Source organism: Monosiga brevicollis, genomic scaffold (assembly GCF_000002865.3).
Source record: "Monosiga brevicollis MX1 MONBRscaffold_2 genomic scaffold, whole genome shotgun sequence".
Lineage (NCBI taxonomy): Eukaryota > Choanoflagellata > Craspedida > Salpingoecidae > Monosiga > Monosiga brevicollis.
In genome coordinates, this window is record NW_001865039.1 from 2,077,446 (window position 1) to 2,097,895 (window position 20,450).

The 20,450-nt window shown below is 56.1% G+C and overlaps 6 protein-coding genes across 6 annotated transcripts; 3 read left to right on the plus strand and 3 right to left on the minus strand.

Moving 5' to 3' along the window:
• Window positions 1-15: 15 nt before the first annotated feature.
• Window positions 16-1,504, minus strand: MONBRDRAFT_22294 (uncharacterized protein; the record flags this gene model as incomplete). Its single annotated transcript, XM_001742699.1, has 6 exons — window positions 16-66; window positions 340-462; window positions 543-635; window positions 877-963; window positions 1,063-1,137; window positions 1,301-1,504. The coding sequence occupies 6 exons, from the start codon at window positions 1,502-1,504 to the stop codon at window positions 16-18; spliced, it is 633 nt and encodes a 210-aa protein (XP_001742751.1).
• Window positions 1,505-1,560: 56 nt separating this feature from the next.
• MONBRDRAFT_19218 (uncharacterized protein) lies at window positions 1,561-4,221 on the minus strand. Its single transcript, XM_001742700.1, has 4 exons — window positions 4,178-4,221; window positions 3,862-3,982; window positions 2,421-3,554; window positions 1,561-2,314 (listed from the first exon to the last, which is right to left on the minus strand). Exons 2-4 carry the CDS (start codon window positions 3,898-3,900, stop codon window positions 1,808-1,810), a joined length of 1,680 nt encoding a protein of 559 aa, XP_001742752.1. The 5' UTR covers window positions 3,901-3,982; window positions 4,178-4,221; the 3' UTR covers window positions 1,561-1,807.
• A 645-nt stretch (window positions 4,222-4,866) lies between these two features.
• On the plus strand, window positions 4,867-6,438 carry MONBRDRAFT_13407 (uncharacterized protein; the record flags this gene model as incomplete). Its single annotated transcript, XM_001742247.1, has 7 exons — window positions 4,867-5,005; window positions 5,132-5,206; window positions 5,327-5,544; window positions 5,616-5,693; window positions 5,775-5,883; window positions 6,033-6,088; window positions 6,250-6,438. 7 exons carry the CDS (start codon window positions 4,867-4,869, stop codon window positions 6,436-6,438), a joined length of 864 nt encoding a protein of 287 aa, XP_001742299.1.
• Window positions 6,439-6,655: 217 nt separating this feature from the next.
• On the minus strand, window positions 6,656-11,029 carry MONBRDRAFT_44322 (uncharacterized protein; the record flags this gene model as incomplete). Its single annotated transcript, XM_001742701.1, has 19 exons — window positions 10,827-11,029; window positions 10,518-10,670; window positions 10,116-10,217; window positions 9,909-10,028; window positions 9,669-9,791; window positions 9,440-9,565; window positions 9,231-9,338; window positions 9,000-9,122; window positions 8,798-8,926; window positions 8,626-8,708; window positions 8,464-8,525; window positions 8,285-8,349; window positions 8,096-8,151; window positions 7,981-8,002; window positions 7,733-7,865; window positions 7,535-7,626; window positions 7,154-7,243; window positions 6,964-7,058; window positions 6,656-6,860 (listed from the first exon to the last, which is right to left on the minus strand). Exons 1-19 carry the CDS (start codon window positions 10,845-10,847, stop codon window positions 6,656-6,658), a joined length of 1,908 nt encoding a protein of 635 aa, XP_001742753.1. The 5' UTR covers window positions 10,848-11,029.
• A 3,468-nt stretch (window positions 11,030-14,497) lies between these two features.
• Window positions 14,498-16,483, plus strand: MONBRDRAFT_22298 (uncharacterized protein; the record flags this gene model as incomplete). The annotated part of the gene is made up of 6 exons (XM_001742248.1): window positions 14,498-14,714; window positions 14,742-15,494; window positions 15,618-15,800; window positions 15,892-16,005; window positions 16,097-16,151; window positions 16,240-16,483. The coding sequence occupies 6 exons, from the start codon at window positions 14,498-14,500 to the stop codon at window positions 16,481-16,483; spliced, it is 1,566 nt and encodes a 521-aa protein (XP_001742300.1).
• A 2,542-nt stretch (window positions 16,484-19,025) lies between these two features.
• MONBRDRAFT_22299 (uncharacterized protein) lies at window positions 19,026-20,309 on the plus strand (the record flags this gene model as incomplete). Its single annotated transcript, XM_001742249.1, has 5 exons — window positions 19,026-19,122; window positions 19,251-19,574; window positions 19,715-19,840; window positions 19,930-20,048; window positions 20,142-20,309. 5 exons carry the CDS (start codon window positions 19,026-19,028, stop codon window positions 20,307-20,309), a joined length of 834 nt encoding a protein of 277 aa, XP_001742301.1.
• Between the last annotated feature and the right edge of the window lie 141 nt (window positions 20,310-20,450).

The following is a 20,450-nucleotide window of genomic DNA, read 5'->3' on the forward strand; positions in this document are numbered from 1 at the left end:
CCCAGGCCTTCTCTTTTATGAAGGCATTGGACAGGTACTGTCATCCACTTCACATGTAGAGTAAGGCTACAAAAAGAGCAGGGGATGCGCGAGCACGAATCAAACGCAGCGCGGCAAGCTCAGCGGGTTTTTGAGCAGAACAAACAACATGGGCGTCTGGTCCTGATCTTACCTGAAGTCCTAAGCGTTGAGCGTCTGCCAAGGGATAACATGCACACCGCGTTTGGGAAGGATTGGTTTGTATGGGAACCTAAGATGGATGTGACAATGAGCATAGGCCGAGGCTAGCTCAGCAAAAGAACCAGTGTGTCAAAGGCTAGCGAGGTGCGAGGATCAGACCTGACGAGGGACGCGTGTCACGTCGCACCAGAAGAAGCCACCTTTGCCTGACTGCCATCGGGAGTTGCACTGCGGATATCGCTCGGCCTCCAACTCCTCTTCTTTCTTTGCGCGCGCAACGTCCTGTTCCAAATCAGGAAGCTTGGTCCGGTGAGTTATGAAGCGTGGCTGCCCATTATGTATGCGCTGGTGCCGCGACGCACCTTGAGACGCGCCCGAACTTCGAGCAAGAGGGGAGTTGGTTCGCCCGCTGGCGTGTAAAAGCCGATCTCTTCTTCCTCGTAGACCAAGCCAACCTGCAAGATTTGGCAAGCCAGTGAAAGGTTTCTGCCAAAAATGAATGGCTCAGCCAAGGTGTCGGGTACCTACAAACTTATATTCTGCGTGCTCATGATAAAATGTGCGCCAATGCTCGATGGCACTCAGCTATTCCAAACATTGCATGAGAAGTGCGGAGGCTTTGCCACCAACAAGCAAAATGATACGCAGTAGTGCTTTGCGCCAACAGGCTCAACGAAAAGATTGGCCCATGCGCACCTGTTGCAGTGTGAGGGAGCTGACATCACGCGGCGTGCCTAGCTTTGCGGGATCGAATTCACCCGTGGCGAAGCTCGCTGAGGCGTCCTGAAGATGCCACACACACACACGTGCACGCGCTATGAGGCTGAAAAAGTCGGTCCCTAGCATGTACCCACAGGCATCAGCCGCCACTGTGCCACGTACTCGCCCGCTAAAAACACTATAGTCGCTCTCGGCATCACCGCGGTAAAATCGCGCACCCGCCGACACCTCAAACACCTAGCCCGCGTGCCATGGCCTGCGTCAGCCGTCGACGGCATCAGCATCATGCGCCAGTCTGGCATCAAGATGCTGGAGGTCCTGGTGGACCTGGAGATGACCAGCGCCGCGCCATGTCACGAACAAGAATACGGTGGCGGTCGGGCAGCAGAGCAGGACTGACCTCGCCAAAGATGGCCAAGTAGATTTGGGGGTTGTGCACTCCGTCATACGCTCGCAACTGGGTAGCTGAGAAGATTTGTGGGCCCGCGTCGGTAGAAGTACCGACTACCTGCGGCTGTCGGGAAGAGTGCCAGAACCAGGCAATGGCAGCCGCCAACAGCAGGGTCGTGCCCGCCCCACCCCTCCTCCTCCGTGGCAACACCATCATCTCGTATGAGTTTTATTTGTTTTTTAATTGTCCGCAGAAAAGCGAGGGGGTTTATGTTTGTCTTTCAATTGATGGTGATTGTTCAAGAGAGGGCACAGTGATGTGCGAGTAGAAGCAAAGGCGAGTATTGGGTTCCAAGAAGAGGCGCTTGATCACAAGCACCCACTCAGGCCCGTGGCGGGACGACGCAGGCCCGCACGAAGGGTGGATGAATGGGGTAGGCAACAAGGGCTACACAACGAGGAGGGACGGCGCAGCGTCAAAAATCACGTGTCATGTTGGTAGTCGTGGGAAACATTTTTACATGGGACGACCGCGACCACGCATCATGCCGGGGTGACCACCCATCTGGGCTTGTGCACCAGCAATTTGTGACTTTTCCGCAGTCACTGTCTCATCGACGGAAAGGATCATGCATGAGGCCTCGGCAGCCGCAGTCAAGGCATTGATCTTGACAATTGAGGGCTCCCAGACGGCCGACTCGTAGTTATCGCTAATGTCCTCGGAGCGAATGTCGACACCATACCAGCAGGGACCGGCCGCGTGGCGCTGACGCAGCTTGTTGAGAATGTTGGTGGCATCAAAACCGGCGTTGTCGCAAAGCTGACGGGGGATAATTTCGAGCGCCTTAGCATATGCGGCAATGATCAGCTGCTGCTTGCCCGAGACGGTGCGGGAGTGATCGCGCAAGTACTTGCTGAGAGCCATCTCGATGGCACCGCCACCAGCCACAACCGAATCGTTCTTGATGGCACGACGCACAATCATGATGGCATCGTGGAGCGAACGCTGTGTCTCCTCAATAAACTAAGGAACAAAAAGGCGCCGAGCAGAATGAGATGAAACTCTGGGCGAACAACGAAAAAGAAACGGAACAAAAACCGGCTAGGCTCACAAGACATGAACAACGCACCTGTTCCGCGCCGCCACGCAACAAGATGGTGCAGGTCTTGGCCTTGGGACAACCGTTGAAAAAGTTGTAGCGCTCGCCGCCGACCTGCTTCTCCTGGAAGTGTTCGCAGGTACCCAGGACGTTGTCAGAGAGGTTGTTGACGGAGGTCTGAACTTGACCACCGCAAGCCTTGGCGGTGCGATCGAGATCGTCTTCAGCCACACGGCCCGCGCAGAAGATGTCGCGGTCGGCAAACCACTGAGTGGCCACATCGCCAATGGGCAGCTTGGAGAGCACAATCTTGGCACCCGAGGCCTCAATCTTGCGCAGCTTGTCGTAGAGGATTTCCCATTCGGCGTCCACAATGGCCTGGTACTCCTTGACATTGTCAATACGCACCTCTGCGTTTTCCTTCTCCTTCTTGAGCTCGAGCTCGACATTGAGAAGGGCGATCTTGGGCGCCTCGTATGACTTTGGCTGCATCTCAAACCCAGCGTAAGAGAAGGACTTCTTAAAAGCCACACCAGCCACGAGAACCGAGTCCTCGAGGGCACCACCCTGAACCTTCTTGATACCAATCATCTTCAGAGGCAGGAGATCGTCCAGGAGAAGGACGGCATCGACGACGAGCTTGCTGAAAAAGTCCTTTTGACGGGCCACAAGCTTGGAGGAGAGGGTGGTGGCAGCGCACTTCTCGAGCAGCTGACGAAGACGTTCCTTGTCGTCCTTGGGAATGCCCACAGCCATTTCCTTGATCTTCTCGAGAGCCAGGGAGGTGGCTGTCCGGAAGGCTCGGATGATGATCTGCGGGTGAACGTTGTCCTCGATAAAGGGCTTGCACTGACGCATCATCTCGGCAGCCAGAAGCACGACCGAGGTGGTACCATCGCCGACCTCGGCGTCCTGCGACTTTGCAATGTCCACCAACGTCCGCGCAGCGGGGTGCACAATGTCGAGGAGGCTAACAATGGTGGCACCATCGTTGGAGATGGTGGCCTGACCACGCTGGTCAATGATGAGCTTGTCCATGCCACGAGGGCCAAGCGTGGTGCGCACAGCGTCCGCAATGACCTGGCAAGCGCCAATGTTGCTGATAAGCTGGCCCTTACCCTGGCTCGTGTCCGTGCCCTCGCGCAGAAGGATGATGCCCGGTTGCTGTGGGAACCAACGGGTCAAGAAAGAAACGGTCATCAGGGATACATGACAGGTGCTGCCAAAGGCTTATGTGAAAAGCGCCGCACAAGGAAGAGCACCCAAAAAGAAAACAAAAGGGGGAGGGAGGTACAAGAGAGAGGAAAAAGAAGTGTGTGGGAGAAGGACGAGGGACCACCCAGGCGGCAGCTCCAAGAGTGAAGCCATGGCAAAGGCCACAAAAAAAAAAAACGCGCTTCGGTTTTGGCCCAAGACTATTTAGGCCCGGCAGCAAAAAGAAAGCACACAATTCTCCCTCAAGCATACATACCGGCATCATGCCACCGCCAAAACCACCGCGACCAGCCATTATGTCTGTTCTGTGCTACTTGGTCCAAGATTCTCGCGAGACGGGAGAGATGGAACGACGTCGAGTCAAGCGCAGGTCGTTGCTATCTCGAGCCGCGCACGAAAAAAAAAAAAAAAAGTGAGAAATGCAAATCGTCAACCATCAGCTCGCTACCCACCCCCAGTACCATGGCCTACGCCTGATCCTGCCTTTGACCCCAAGGCCCCCCTCCCCCCTCCACCGCCCCCACTGCCATCACACCGCCCCTGCCCCCACCGCCACACCGCCACCGACTCACCAGTCTTTTCACCCCGAAAAAAAAAAAAAAAAAAACTCTCTCTCTCACACACACAGAAAAAATAATACAAAAGAATCATGTGTGTGTGTGCGAACGCATGTGTGTGTGTGTGTTGACGGTTCACTCTCTCTCTTTCTCTCTCTCTCTCTCTCTCTCTCTCTCTCTCTCTCTCTCACTCTCTCTCTCTCTCTCTCTCTCTCTCTTTTTGGGAGAACAAAAGAAACGGGTTTTGTCGTTCAACACGGTCGCGAGGCAAGGAAAAGAATACAATTGTTTTGGTACGGTTTCTTGTCCAGACACAATACAAAAATATCCGTTACCAGCGACCCAAAAACAGAGACTCACGAAATAAACGTTTCACTGCTTTCGCTTGTTACTTTGAAAGTGTGATCTTTGTCGCTGTATCGCATCGATGGCCGACGGAACCGCGCCGGCGCCGACAGCGCTGCCCCCGCGCGCGCGCGTGCTGCTGCGCCATGTACAGCCTCAGCCCTGGCGGGCCGACTTTCATGCAGCGGCCCCCATGGGCGCTGATCCTCAAACAGATCGGTGGTATCGGACCAAAGCGGCGGCCGCCATCACCCCGGAGACATACCAACGCCAGGTACGACGCTCTTCTCTTGACGATGGATGACCTGGGGCGCCTTTTCGCCGCTACCTTGCGTTTGTCTGCCGCTGTGTTGCCCTAAATGTCTCACAACTCAATTGGTCGTCGGAATCAGCTGAAAGCGCTCAAAGTAGATCTTGCCGCCTTTATTAACGAGAAGAACTGCCACCCCATCCTCCTTCGCCTTGCCTGGCACGATGCTGGTACCTTTGATCGCCACGGTGAGTTGGAGTGAATGCATGGTCCCCAGTTACTTTATCCGCTGACCGCCACTGACCCGACGCCTTTCTCGTTTGATTGACGCCCTCTTGGCTTGACCGACCCGTTTGTGCCACGACTCATCGCAGCCCCATCGGACCGCTGTGGGGGCGCCAATGGCAGCATTCGCCTTCAGGAGGAGATGGGGCATGGCGCCAACGCCGGTGGGTCCCCACGCCCTGAACCCACCAACCCCCCAAGCGCTGTGCCATCTTTTGTCCCGTCTGTACACACTGCCGCCTGTTTCGTCTGCCTCGCTCACCCGCTCAACGAGGGGCACATAGGACTTAGCAAAGGCATCACCTTCTTGCGCCCCTTCGTCGAGAAGCATTCACCCGTCTCGTGGGCCGATGCCATCCAAATGGCTGGGGCACTCGCGGTTGAGCTCGCTGGTGGCCCCAAACTGGCCATGCGCTATGGCCGCGTTGATGTCGAGGCTGCAGCCGTCGACGGCAATCTTCCCGATGCCATGGCCTCCAATCCCGCTCAACACTTGCGCCAGGTATGCTGCCGGCCTGCCCGCCTCAATCTTTAGCCTATGTGCATCCTTTCTTTATAATGGCGCGTGCGTAGGTGTTTGAGCGCATGGGGTTTAATGACCGGGACATTGTAGCCCTCAGTGGTGCGCACACAATTGGACGTGCCTTCAAAGTAAGCCGACAGCCCTCGATTCGCCGCCCACCAATCATCTGCGTCTTGATGGTTCCTCTCACCATCCTTGCCTGCCAATAGGGTCGCTCGGGCGTCACCAACAACGGGTATGGCGATGAAGCAGCTACTCGATACACCAAGAGCTCAGCCGTTGCTCGCGCTGATGGCCGTGCCGGCGTGGGCATGCCAGGTTGGTTGCACTTGCCAACGCCGAGTTCCCCTCGAAAAATTGCTGGGTTCGACCCTGCGCTTAACCCCAAGCACGCTTCTCATATGCATTGAATGCCCATCTTGGGCACACACACACACACACACACACACACACACACACACACATAGGCGGTCGCTCATGGACTCCCAACTGGCTCACTTTCGACAACAGCTATTTTATCGAGGTACTCGGCACTCCTCGCCCCGTATTTTGCGCGCGCGTGCGCTGCCGGACCCTCGTTTCTGTCTTCGCACGACTTGCTATGCTGTGATCGAGCTGAGTGGGGCACCATTGAAGCCGTTTTTTCTTCACCTTGACCTTTCACCGCCACTTCTTCACCCACAGAGCCTGCGCCAGCCACGCGAAGAGCTGTTATGGATGGCCACGGACCAGGCCCTGCACGAGGACCCACGCTTTCGGCCCCATTTCGAAGAGTTTGCACGCGATCAAGACGCCTTCTTTCACGCCTACGCTCAAGCGCACAAGCGTCTCAGCGAATTGGGCTCCAACTTTCTGTTTGATATCACAGTCTAGGATCGTCCCGAACTGCAAGGAGTGTTAGACATGTGGCTCGAGCCCAGGGCACACCCACGCAGAGCTAGTCATTATTCGTCATCTATCAATTCATCTTTGTCGTCATCAACTGAACGAGCACTCGCAGGGACATCGCACAATGCAGCCGAAGACTCCGTCGTCAAGAAAAACCACAGCATTGTGGACGCTCTGCACGCGCTGCGCACACCTGCAGTGGTCAACTGCTCGCTTTGACAGCTTGAGCCACCGCCTTTGCTGCACCAGCCACCTTTTGCAATCCTATCAGCAATTGATTGAAGCCTTCCTCATTCAACACATGCTGCGAAAGATGCATTGCTGCCACATTGATGGCTTGCAAGCGTCGTCGCAACGAATCCATGGCCTGGTCCGCCTCAACGTTTTGGCCTTTTTGAAGCACAGCACTGCCAACCAAGCGCGTATCGTGCAATGACTCGGCAACACAATCCAGTCGAAGCGCTTCACTTGGAGCCAGAGCACCCGATGAACTTGACAAAATAAACGTACCCGCAAGCACCCATCAGCTGTTGTGTGTCCACGATGAGCAAGTTGAGACGGTTGAGAAACTCGGATGTCTCTTGGTTCTCCAGCAGAAAACATGCCTAACCAGTTGTGTTCAAAGCATGGCAATGCTTGCTTCAGAAACCACATACACATGTGCACCGCCGCCACCGAGCAAGGGATGCAACGACTGCACCTGAGTCATAATGCGCTTGGTCAGATCGCGAATCTCTGCACCCTCAGAGACACCGACACGGACAGCATCCGCTGGCGCGCTGGTAGGAAACTGTGTCAACCCAAATGTGAGCAAACCGTGTATGCCAACCGCACGACCATCAAACCACACCCGTGACGTTCCCCCTCCACACCCACACACACACACACACACACACACAACGTGTGAGGTGACAAAACTTACGCTCGGGTCGTTTTCCAACATGGCTTCTGCCGAAGCCAATGAAACACCGCGCTCAAGGCTCAGTGTTTTCTCCACCTGCAGACGGAACTCTGGCCGTGAGCTGGGACTGCAATATAGTGTGAAAGACGTCCCCCACGTTGATTGCAAGGAGCCACTCACCTCGGCCTCGATGCTGCTATTGCCATACAAACTTTGCAGCTGACGCTTGAGCTTGTGAAATGATGGTCGCAGGTCGGGGTTGACATCCCAACCTGTGATTGCATTCAGTCCCCACGCACACGCAGAGCAGAACCCATGCGTGAATGGCTATTCGCACGCATAGCCCCAACGGTACAGCATGGCGCAACCACAACGTACATTGAAGCATAATGTTATAAATTTCCATGGGGCAACCTTCGGGCCGCTGCATGCGATAGCCCATCATGAGCTTGTCCAACACCTTGCTGTGGTGAATCCCGGGATACGGTGCTGAGCCGTAGGTGGCAATTTCCTAATGAGTTCACGGTCAATGTCAGTTCAAGACAGGCTCACCGGAGGGCGGTTCCAATGCAGCTGTGCAACTGCATCTCGCTGCGCGCATGCCCGATATAAGATGCACAGCATACCCATAAAGTCACACCAAAAGCCCTAAAATAACAAATCGCATTTGCCGGTGAGGGGATCTCATGAACAGTGAATTTTGCGGCCCTATGCGCCGTGCTGCGACTCTGGAATTCTTACCAAACGTCTGATTTGATGGTGAAGATGGCCAGCGACAAAGACTCGGGTGCCGTCCACTGCGCCACACCACCACACAATGAGACCTGTAGCGTTGGCAACGAGTGCGCGCTGCCAAGGGACACCAGATGCTGGGGTACTTGGCCCGAATACCCATCGCCGTCCAAATGCGGCAAGACAAGGCCAGCCAACCTTGATGGGAAACTTGCTGCCAATGGCTGCTTCATAGAAATCACTGCTGACAAAGCGAGCCAAGCCTGTTGATGCGAGTGGGTTCGGTTTCGCCCAACGCACAAGTGGACTGTGAATTTGAAGATCGAGGGCACATGACTTGAACATTGTTGCACTAAACCCATTCGCGCAAGACATACCAAAGTCGGCCAACTTGATCTGCAAATTATCGCCAACCAAGCAGTTGCGCGCTGCCAAATCCCTGCGTGCATCACAGCGACAGCATGAATACAACCACCCAAATCGCCATACCATCTCACCAATTGTTGGCTGGACCCCCTTGAGCCAGCCGTGGTACCCACCGATGAATGAAGTGCTTTTCTTCCAAAAAGCTCATGCCCTCAGCAATTTGTAGGGCGCAATGCATCATGGAGGTGGGGTCAATCTGGGCAAAGCCAGGATAGGTTGATGAGAATATGACGTGATTTGCAACCATGCCAATCACGTCAAAGGGAGATGGACAGTGGTGCTGACCTCGGCACGGCCGCGCTCAGATTGCAAGAAGTCTAGCAGGTTGCCGTTGTTCATAAACTCGGTCACAATGAATAGGGGTCCGCCTCGCGTACAAACGCCCAGCAGTCGCACCAAGTTGGGATGGCGCATCTGCAGGTGCGCAGCCCGCAGTGTGAGAGTGCCACCATCCTGCCGGGTCTTCTTCCTGGGTTCACCAACGTACCCGCTTCATAATGTCAGCCTCCTTCATAAAGTCCTTCGCCTCCATAGCACCATCCTTGATGGTTTTGATGGCCACACGATGGGGGCCCCACTCGCCCACGTACACCTCACCGTATTGGCCCTCCTGCTCGCCATCCCATGCAGGAGTGTCACAGATCAGGGCTGACAAGCGTGATTTCGCAGTCAAAAGAAGGCATTGCCATGAGTTCTGAGCAAGAGCCGATTCACATACGCCCAGGCGATGCCCCAAGACGATCTCTGATCGTGCAATCTCCCATTGTTCGTCTTCCTCTTTTGACAGGACCAATGGCTTGGCCTCGGCCTTTTCCACGGGATGCTGTGACGAAATGAGACGGTGGACCATGTGAATTGAAGTGGCAACCAGAAGGCGTGGTTCAGGCAGAAAGGAGTGCTTCCAAGCCTGTCCCTTGGCAAACAGACCTTGAGACAGGCCACAAGGCCATCGGCAACCACGGCATGGTGCGCCACCAGTTGCTCCACCGTGGCAAAGAACTTGCCAGCAGCCACAAAATAGCCCCGGGCATCATGGTTGATGCGATAATGTGTCACCTGCAACACCCACCATCATGGAAAGCAGGCATGATTAATTGTGCTGCGCGCACGCAGCAGCAGCAGCACAGACGTAGGAATGTGGCTGCCCAATGCACAGACGTGCCTTTCCATCGCAGCGGAGCGTGATGGAATATTCCCCAGGACTGCTGAGGGACTCGCGCACAAGAAAGGATCCGTCAACGCCACTTTTCAAGAGGTACTCTGCGGTGTTGCGCGAAATCTAATTTTCCATTTCCGGAGACCAGCGCCCAGAGTCAGGCATGTCATGACATCCGGGAGGAACAACAGGTGTTGCGCAGATTCAGGGATGCCGCAACAAGGGCGGGGGCTTACGCACGTTGCTGTGATACCAAGGATTGCGATTGATATCTTTAAACGGTGCAATGTAGTTGCTGGGAGCGTAGCCCTCCTTGCCAGAGCGCTGTGACCTCATCAGCCACCAGTTCTCATCAAGTCTACGCTTCCCTCGTCGCGGCGTGCACGGAAATGAGTACACTGCATGGACTGAGAGGTCTGAGGTCAGGCGACACCTCGGTTGCACTGACCGGAGCAGTGTAAGCTTCTCGCCACGCTCAAAGGAGAGCTCGGGTTCAGTCCGGCCTTGAAAGTTGTAAACACCCACAAACACGTCGCCCACTTGAGGTTCTATGGAACCACAAGCACAAGAGCTTTGAGAGGCGCCGTTCGGGCTGGTGGGGAGCAATGTGGCGAGAAGACGTACGGTCAAGCGCATCATCTTGGGAAGATGCTAGGCTGCGTTGAGGACGAGGCTGGTCTGAAGCCGGAATCTCCGAAGACAAAAAGTTGGTATTGACGCCGGCTGCTCGCTCTAGTTAGCAGCAGCACACGATCAAGGTTTGCCTGGCGGCTCACATGCCCTCACCTGCCCTGCGAGCTGCAAAAGTTGATCCACCAGCAGCAGACAGTTCTTTTCAAATGCCTCACCTCGAGGGTAACGGTCAGCTCGGTGCGATGGTTGTCGTTGCCGGCTGCCTGGCTGGCTGGGCCCCGCAGCTGCCGCGTCCGATTCTACTTCCTCGTCGCTGTCGTCGCTTCTGGGCTGGAAAAAAAATTCCCCATTGTACCCTACAGCGGGCTGTATCAGAATGCGTCCAGTCGCAGCATGCATAAAAGCGTGAGCCTTGAGGGTCTTCAAGGAAAGACACCCGGAGAATCAGGCAGAGACCGCGGTGACAGGAAAGGACATTGATGTCGATCAACAGCACGCAGCACGCCGCCACCTTGCTCTTACTTGTCGCGTCGCCTTGTTTCCCATGGCCTGACAGCACTCGGCATCCAACAAACAGCTATGCGATATCAATGTACCACTACCCAGTCAAGTCATACGCAACCTGACTACCAGAGGCTCTGCCCGCTGTCTGCCAGCTCGCTCGCATGCACCGCTGCCTCGCTCCCCGTCTGCCCACAAACGCCCCTCCAACTGCTCCCCACCCCCCGTCTCGAAAATTTCACGCTCCAAACATCAACCTGGAAACCGCTCACCATGCTACAATAAGTACCTGATATCCACAATGGGCAGTAGAGTGTTTTGGGATGTCAGACGACAATAACTCACGCTTCATCGACAACAAGTTCGGTATCAGATGACTTTTCAACCCTCAGGCCTTTATCTGACATTTCGATAAAAGACAAGACTTGTACGTACAGGAAAGGAGCGGACGAAGCCGGGAGTGAAGGGCGACAGTGGCTACGGGGAGTAAGGGCCGGGAGCTGGAGTTGATGGATTGAATCAATTAAGACATGCTGTCGTCCGTGTTCACACTGCATTGTACGAAAGGGGTTTGACAGTGGCCCTGCTCTGCACGGACTCGAAACCTAGAGAGCTGACAGCAGCGGCAGCAGCGTTTCGGCTGCTTGTATCAGATCAAGTGTGTCGTCGCCGTCGGCGCGCATCGCGAAGGATTGTCGCCACGAGGCCAGGGCCGTCGCAAGCGTGCTCCATTGCTCGGGCGGTGTCTTGTTCAAAGCCTCTGCCACGGCCGGTGGCTGACTCGCGCCGTCTCCGACCAACACCTCGCTCATCGTGCGCAGGACCAACCATGTGTCTTCCCGCACAGCAGCCGAGAGCCAAAGCTGGGCGTGTGGCTGTGCTGGAGCAACCTGCTCGTCGCCCAGTAGGGTAAACAGCAAGGCAGTGGCCTCTAGCAAGATGCTCCAGGCATTTTTGAGGCGCGAGGCCTCGTCGGAGAGCCATCCCACCGACTTTTGCAGCCCAAGCCATTGAAGGGCACAAGCTACCACAAGGAGGGCCGCTGCCCCCGGCTGGAAGTCTTCACTGAGAAGACGAATGAGTAGGGTTTGCAGCGAGGCCACAGCGCCCACGATGGCTTCAAACGCCAAGGCAACCTCTTGCAACAAGGATCGCTCCATTCCCAACAAAAAGGCTAGGAGGCCACGGCATATATCCAAGTAGGCCCGACCGTGCCTAGCATCACAGTCATGTGAGCACGACGCTTATCCCCCGCAACTTTACCAGTTGCAGCAACCCAAAGACTGTACGAAGCAACCTCTGCTTGACCTCAACGTACGTGCGGAGCTGGGCAAGGGAGCGTGGTTGTAGCGCTCGTGCCAACACGGGCCAAGCCTCGGTGCGCGCCAAAAGCTCATCTCGGCCGGCTGGCTCCGCCAAGAGGCCAGGCAGGCCGGGAGCCAATTCCAGCATCATGTTTTCAGCTTGGCTCTCAAACTCTACCACGCAGACCACCACCCATTTGCGCCTTGCAGTAAGACAAAAGTTTGCGTGCCTCACACGTGCTTGAGCAGGAAGGAAGGGGAGGGGCGTTGCTGAAGCTGTACCGTCCTCACCTTGGTTTTGGGCAGCCTTGGTCACCAATCGCACAGCAAAGATGGCCTGTGTGCGCATCATTTCAGTGTCTTCGGCGAGCCAGGACCCAAGAACACGGACACAGGCTTGGAGTAATGCCCAGTAGGCTTGATTCTGCAAAAGCTCATCCGATGTCGTACTCTGCTCGAGCCGATCGTGGCTATGCTCCACGAACTCGCCCGCTGCTTCCACCGCACCCTATCGAGAACGCGCGCCAACAACGAGACGGCACTGAATTAGACCAGCGGCGACCATATGCACCTAGAGGTTGCCGCAGCACTCAATCTCCTCGCTCTCGGCTGTCTGGTGAGAGCGCGCTGGATGCGTGACGGCAAGCAGGTGACGGCGCTCGTACACGGGGGCCATTTGCGATGGCAGATGACCACATACCTTGATGACTGTGAAGAGCTTATCAAAGTGGTCAAGATCAAAGGCAGGCCCTGACGCGGCATTGCTCTTGCCGCTTGTGTCTCCATCGTCCATGCTGCTCAAATGGGCGATGCCGTCCACGAGGATGGTGCAGCAGGCCTCGAGGGTGGGAGCGTGTTCCATGACAGCCTCCAACTCATCGCGCTCAAGCTCAACGCGCATCTCCACTTGTGCCAAGTGCAGCAGAAGCTCAATGTGCTGCTTGGTGTCGAGTGCGTTGGGCGCAGAGGTGGCAGTGGGCGACGAAGAGGGGGCTGCAAGCCAGGCAAAATGACAAAGATGGCAGGCACAGGCCGCGAGCTGCAGTACGTCACTACGCAGTTGCGGACCAATCTTGTTCCGAAGCAGGCGGGCGGTGGAGGTGGCGAGGCCGTGCTGCCAGACGTGGTCACGCTGCACCCGCTGGCGCTTGACCGAATCGCCATCCGTGCGCATGACGCCCTCGAGACAAGCCCGCATCACCGTGACACCCAAGGGAAGGCTTTGATCGTTGCGCGCCAGCACCTCTGTCGCCAAAAAATCCAGCACAAGGCACACTTGTGCCGACGACAAGTACAGCTGTGCGTCTGCGCTCGTTTGACACAGCCACGCCAGGATCGAGATGGTGTGTGACAAGAGCTCCCCTGGAGCTGGGGCTTCGGCTGGAGGTGATGTTGTGGATGGGGATCCTTGGTCCGCTCCCGGTTCGGTCTCTGTAGCCTGAGGGATGGAGCTGCCGGACGCGTCCGGGGCTGCGGGCGCCTTGAGCGCGCTAGAAGTGTCGGGCACCTCAGAGGCTTGGAGATATTCGCGAGCCCTCGCTATACACTTTTCAACGAGCCCCAGGCGGACAAGGTACGGCCGGCATTCGGGTGTGGCGGACGCTGCGGTTAGAATGGGAATCAAATCACCCATGAGCTCGGAACTGGCAGTTGGAAATAGAGCAACCAGGTCTGGCAATACATCAATGAAAGCGGCCTCGGCCACAAGTGCCGGGACTCGAGCATAGATGCCAAGGACATGAATGGCCACGCGTTGGTAAGGCGTGATGGTGGCACCGTCCTCCTTGGTGCTGAGGAGACGCGTCACAAAGTGAAACCCAACGGTCTCGGCAATGGCCGCAATGTCTTCCGACGTGTCGCAGGAACATTTGGCCAGTAGCAACAGCCCCACGAGCCGTTGCTGCAAGGAAACGAATGGGATAAGCCCCACAGTGTGACCACAGCGAGCACAGACCATGTCAGGATGAGAATAAGAGAAGTTGCTGTTGCGCTAGGTGCATGCAGCATGGATACTGGGAGAAACACGGGAGCGTACCTCATCGCTGCGCGCCTCGGCAAACACATTGAGTGCCGTGGCCAACGCCATGGCGCCAGCCACCAACTGCCCAAAAAAAAAAAAGAAGAGAAAGAGGGAGAGAGGAAGAGAGGCAGAGACAGAACGCGCAACCCTTGATCCTAACACGACACACCCTGCCCGTACCCTCTCGGCGTCGTGCCCCCCCAAGACCTGTCCCCCTCCCAAGCACCTCCCGGGTCCAAATGAACGATCCGCAACGCACACACAGCACAACACGTTCCTCTCTCTCTCTCTCTCTCTCTCCATCAACGTGTTGTGCTCATAGAATTGTCAGCATGTGTATGCGGAAGTGTGCTACCCTTCACACTTTTGGTATGGATAAGGGTATTTTCTCTCTTTCTCACTGCGCGCGCTCTCTCTCTCTCTCTCTCTCTGTACGCGCTTTCTTTCTGCTTCCGGGAGCCTCCCTGGTTCTGGGCGATCTCGATCCCTCGTCGTACTCTCTCTCTCTCTCTCTCTCGCTTTCTCCCGCTCTCGATCTCTCTCGGGGCGGGGGAAGGAGCGATGGTAATGTGAAGCGACCCGGGGGTGGTGTGGATCAGTGAAGGGAGGGTGCAGTGTGTGTGCAGTGTGTGTGTGTGTGTGTGGAGATGGCGGGATTGGACGTTCGCACCGTTGGTGCCATCTTGGCCCTTATCTCGTTTCTGGACATGACTGCCGTGGGCATGTTGATCCCGCTCTTGCCGCGACTGTACTCCTCGCACCAGGCCTCGGCCTCGGCGATTGGCTTCATGGGGTCTCTCTACGGAACAGCCAACCTCGTGGGCGGTCCCATCTTTGGGTTTTTGGGGGACGCCATCGGCCCTCGTGCTGCGCTGACCGTGGCGATGGTTGGCTCCGCCGTGGGCTACGCGCTGCTGGGCACGGCAGACTCGCTAGCAGTCATGGGCCTGGCACGCGTAATCACAGGTTGCTTCAAGCAGACTTTGACCGTGGCCAAGTCAACCCTGGCCGTCATCACGCCACCGGCAACCCGAGCCCGTGATCTTGGTCGGATTGGCTCCGCGGCCAGTGCTGGTTTTATCATCGGCCCGCTGATTGGAGGCTTTGTGTTCCACGACGTGGAACGTGTGCGCCTGGCTGCCATGCTGACTGCTGGTGTGTTTGCCATTAACGCACTACTTGCCTGGGGGGCGTTGCGCGCCCTGCATGATCTACTGGCTGCACACCATCGTACCCTGGAGACAGAGGAGCCCACGGCTACATCCTCGCCAGCATCGCAGGGTAACCAGACTGAAACATCCGAGCAGTTCAAGATTTCTCCGTCCAATGGGCCGCTCACCGCTTACGACCATGCCAGGCTTCAGTTTGGTGCGTGTTCCACGGGTTTGTTCGTGCCGGACTGGTGGTGTGGCTCGCTTGTCCGCCTCGTTCAGTCCTTGGTCGATGCGCCTGCCGTCTCTCACTCGTGCCTGCCTTGTGATGCTGATGCAGAATCAATGGTGGACATGTTCAAGGTTGTGATGGCCAGTGGCCAGTGGCGATTGGTGGCCGCGCAGTTGGGCGCCAACATGGCCATGGTCACGTTACGGAGTGTTTTTGCCACGTTTGCTGAGCAAGAATTTGCCCCTTCTCCTCACGTCTTGGGCCTCATGTTGTCGGCGCAGGGTGCTATGGGTGAGTCTGTTCTTTGGTGTGCTGGTCGATTGGTGGGACATGTCTGTCACTGCTCGCTCACTTCCTTTGCCGACTTGATGTGTCATGGCAGGCATCGTGTTTGGGCTCTGTGTGGGTCCCGTCGTCCGCTTGTTTGGTAGCGAGTCGGCCGTGTTCCTGCCCAGTTTGCTGGTGCAGGGCCTGTCCTACTGCTTTGTATTCTACAGTGCGTAGCTTGTCTCCTTGCGGCAGACTCAAATACCTGTTGTTGTTGTTGGGCGCTCATGCCGTGCTGTCGCTTGCTTGGGTTCGCCCAGCTTGGAGCCCAATGACCATGACTCTGGCTTCGGCTCCGCTACGGCTAGGCAATAGGTACGCTGGTGCTGCAGACGACTACGTCAGGGCGCTTTTGGCAGTGTCTCACCTCCGAATGTTGCGTCGATCGGTCCTTCTCGAGTAGCGTGATGGCAGCGGTGGGCCTCTCAATGGTGTCACAAGCGGTGACGCCTAAACAGCGCGGCGCTGTGGTTAGCAGCACAGAAGTGGTCATGTCGCTGAGTCGCACCGTGTCGCCGTTCCTTGCAGGGCTGGCGCTGGATTATGGACGACATGCGTTGGCCTTGTTCTGTTTACTTCAACTGGCCGCAGGCTGCCTGTTCCTGCTGGCTCGGACCAGCCAACACATCCGACCCAAGACAGACTAGCGGGGTCGAGTGCGTTGGCGTGCAGCCCGTCGCGCTGGTTCGTCGGGTATCCTTGTATGCAGCACAATTGCAGAGATGAAAACTCGAGCCGTATTGTCCATCTTGACGAGCATCGACTTAATTTTATTTCATATGGGCTTTTACACAAAATGAAAAAGAAGAGAACGATCAGCAATGACGGTCGCCTTGACACACGTGCACACCACGTCCCACGCGCAGGGCAAAAGCAAAGCATACCACGTCACGCGGCACCATATAATGCCGCAGCTACAACACACATGGGTTTTCACGGAAAGAATCGCGCTTGAGCACATTGGTAGTAGTGAATAAAAACTCGAAAAAAATCACGTAAAAATACAGAAAAAGGGGCTCGCATCAATTACGATGTTGGGCAAAGCGAAAAAAAGAGGGTAGGAAGCAAGGGCGAAGTACAGGGACGACACTGCGCACCCACACTACCTACATGTACCTACCACCACCCACCCGCCAGTCACACTCGACGCCGCTCCGAACTGAAACAGCTGATGGAGAAAGACTCTCCAAAAAAAACAAGCATGATGTGCCAAAAAAGATACACCCGACCAGAATTGAACTGATGACCTTCGCTGTGTTAAAGCGACGTGATAACCACTACACCACGGGTGCTTGCCGGTTAGAACCGGTGTTGAAGATGAGTGGCTTAATAGTACATAAGAACAAAGACAAAACACATCGCACTGAAAAAAAATCATTCAAAATTTCTGAGATTACAAGCCAAAAAGAACAGATACACTCGGCCAGAATTGAACTGACGACCTTCGCTGTGTGAAAGCGACGTGATAACCACTACACCACGAGTGCTCGCTTGGACGAGAAGAATTAATTTGACAATGTAAATGGCTTATTGCTATTATCACTATTGAATAATCACTTTGAGGGGTAAAAAAAATTGCCTTCGATTGGGCGAATGTCGCCGTCTTCGCGCGGCCAGCAAGACGGCGCATCAGCTCGCCAATGCGCGCGGGTGCTCACGCTGAAAGAAGCGCGTGGGTTGCGAAGCGTGCTTCCAACAAAATAAAGAGTCAAACCAAAAAAAAAAAAAAAAAATCAATACACTCGGCCAGAATTGAACTGACGACCTTCGCTGTGTGAAAGCGACGTGATAACCACTACACCACGAGTGCTTGTTAAGATGTCTACTTTGATCGATAAATATGTATATAAATGCCTTTCACTTTAAGATAGCTCGGGTTTGACCGTTGAGAGAAGAGGGTTGTATTGTTCGGGCCATCATGACGGGCGAGGCGGGCAGCCCGGAGCTGGCGGATGTGGTGCGGCACGCGCTACTTTGCAGCTTAATAGGGGCAGCGTTGGGAGTGGTTCTCTGGCGGGCGTTGCTGGCTCCAGCCCGCACTCATGTGCTTGCGTGGTGTCTCGTGACGGGCGCCCACCTGACGCTCGTCGCGCTCGTCCTCTTGCGGGCTGGTGCGCTCACAAATGGAAATGAGCTGGACGTGGCATCGAAGCGAAGCGAGCTCTCGGACGACCTGTGGGATGGTGGCAACTCCGATCCTGAACCACATCCAGTGGCGGCTCTAGGTACGCTGGCAGCAGCTGCTCTGAGCCCGAGTCTGGTCTTGGGATTATGGGCCCTGGGCATCCGCTGGCGTACTGGGAGCCAGGCACCAACCGCCGGTGGCGGGAAAGCTGCTTGGTTGGCACAAGAGCACGGCATTGTTACGCTTGGGTTTGCTGGTCTCTTGGCCGTGCTTCTTGAGGCTGGTGCAGCCACCCCACCCTATCTTCTAGGAATCATCACCACTGCCGGATTTGTGGTGCATCTGGCCAGCTACGGGCTATCGCCGGAGCGAGCGGCACTGTGGAGTGTGCTCTTACGCCTCGTCGCCACGAGTCTACGCATGTTAGTGGCGGCTCCTAGTACCAATGCGGGGGTGGTGCCATTGGCCCTGGCCACCTGGTTAGGCCTGGACCTGGTCTTGCTTCTTCCAGCTGCTCGCCGTCAAACACCACCGAAGGTGTTTCATCTTCAGGAAGAGTCAAGTCTAGGTGTCCGTCTCTACACCCATGTCATCGGTCGACGCCTCTCGGCGCTGTGCTTGTTGCATCTGGGGCTGGGCGCAGGCCTGGTGTTGAGCACCAAGGCAGCCATTGGCATAGCCGATCACCTCCAACCTGCACAACAAACGGCCGTCCTCAACTCGCTCGTCGCCGGTCTCTCAACAGGTAGGCGCCGCTGCCTCGGTCTAGGACTCACCTTCCTTTGCAAGTTCTTTTCCTCCTTGGTTCCTGGGGGTATCGCACCTTTGCCTCTGTTTGAGCCAGCCGAGCCAGGCCCTCACGAGCTTACTCGCGCAACCCACAAGGCATTGGGGCTGCAGTGGTTGTCGTGGCGCCGCACCGTGCTTCTCGGTTGAATGCCGCGCTTCTCGGTCGGTTGATGAAGACTTCTTTTTCGATTGTTGGCTCATCTCAGTTCAGGATCTTTGCATCTGCCCTTTATATGAGACTGGGGAGTTGAGCCTTCAGTACTTCTGACTGGCCAATGTCTGTTGCAGGCTTTGCGGCAGGCGTCATGCTGTGCCTTTCCATCCTGGATCTTGCGCCACCCGCTCTGCTCCGTCATGGCTCCCCTGTTCAAGGTGAGCCACGGGGGCTTTGCTTTCCTTGCTATCTCTTTTGACGCTTGCTCCTGAAGGCCCTGAAGTCTCCATCGCCCCGCCCCCAGCTTCTTTTCTTCTCAGCACCACACATTGCATACCCGCTACAGGACTGATTGCGATTGCTTCGGGGTATGCACTCGTTCTACTTCTAAATTACGTTCTCGACTCGTTTGATGCCGAGGATCAACTCTTGTCGTTGGTTGCAAAGGGAGGCGAGGCTGGCAATGAGCTGCCAGCGCGTGTCACAAACAGCTCGGGGCGGCCAACTCTGGAGCTGGGCAACGGATGGCCCGCTGCCGCGCCCAGCCACACTGGTGCATCGCATTCCAGTGCTCATGCATCGCCAACGACTTTGCACGTTCCCTCATCGAGTGACCAAGGACGCGCGCACGTCCTGCGGTCGGCCATGCTCACAGCCTTGGCCTTGGCAGGTCCGTCTGGGCAAATCATTCGTAGCCTCGCCACTGCTTCGTGCAAACGTGGCTTGGCCCTGCCCCTCGTGCTCCTTGCACGAGGAAGCTGTCTCACTCTCGCCCCCGCTTGCTATATTCCATCCATCCCGCGTTGATAGCTCACAACGCACCCGAGGGCTTGGCGGTGGGCATTTCAGCCATGAGCGATGAAGGTCATCGAGCCTTACTTGTGCTGGTGGCCATTGCGCTGCACAACATTCCCGAGGGCCTTGCTGTGGCTGTCGGTGCGTATTGGGCCCAGAACCATTGGTCTATTCGATCATGGCTCGTGCGCCTTGAACCTCATTCAGGTCTCTGGTTCTCTTGCTTTCAGCATTATTGAATGCCGCCGTGCCACCATGGATGGCCCTGCTGACGGCCACGGCCACAGGCTTGGTCGAGCCAATCGCCGCGCTCATCTCAGTTCTTTTTCTTCAAAATCGCCTCTCTCCAGTATGTTCGCAGTGCGCCCTGTGCTTGCCCGCAGAAATCAGCTTGTTGCATCACCTTGCCAAGGCGCATGGTCACTGTTGGTGTGGCCTCTAGTTCGTCTTGGACATGTCTTTGGCCGTGGTTGCGGGCGTCATGCTGACGGTCTGTGTGCAAGAGCTCCTGCCACAAGCATGGCGCTCCAGTCCGCGCAGTTGCCTGACGGGCACGTTCACTGGAGCCATCACCATGGCCATCATCCTTCACCTCCTTGAGGAAGCCTGACCTCGCCATTTGGCCATCAGACGAATCCCTGCATGCTTCTTTTTAAAGTCCTGCAATCATCTCGAGGCGCGGCCCACCCTTGTATTTTCCCTGCGTGCCCCTTCACCCACACCATATCCAGCCTCACCCCCGCACCTGATG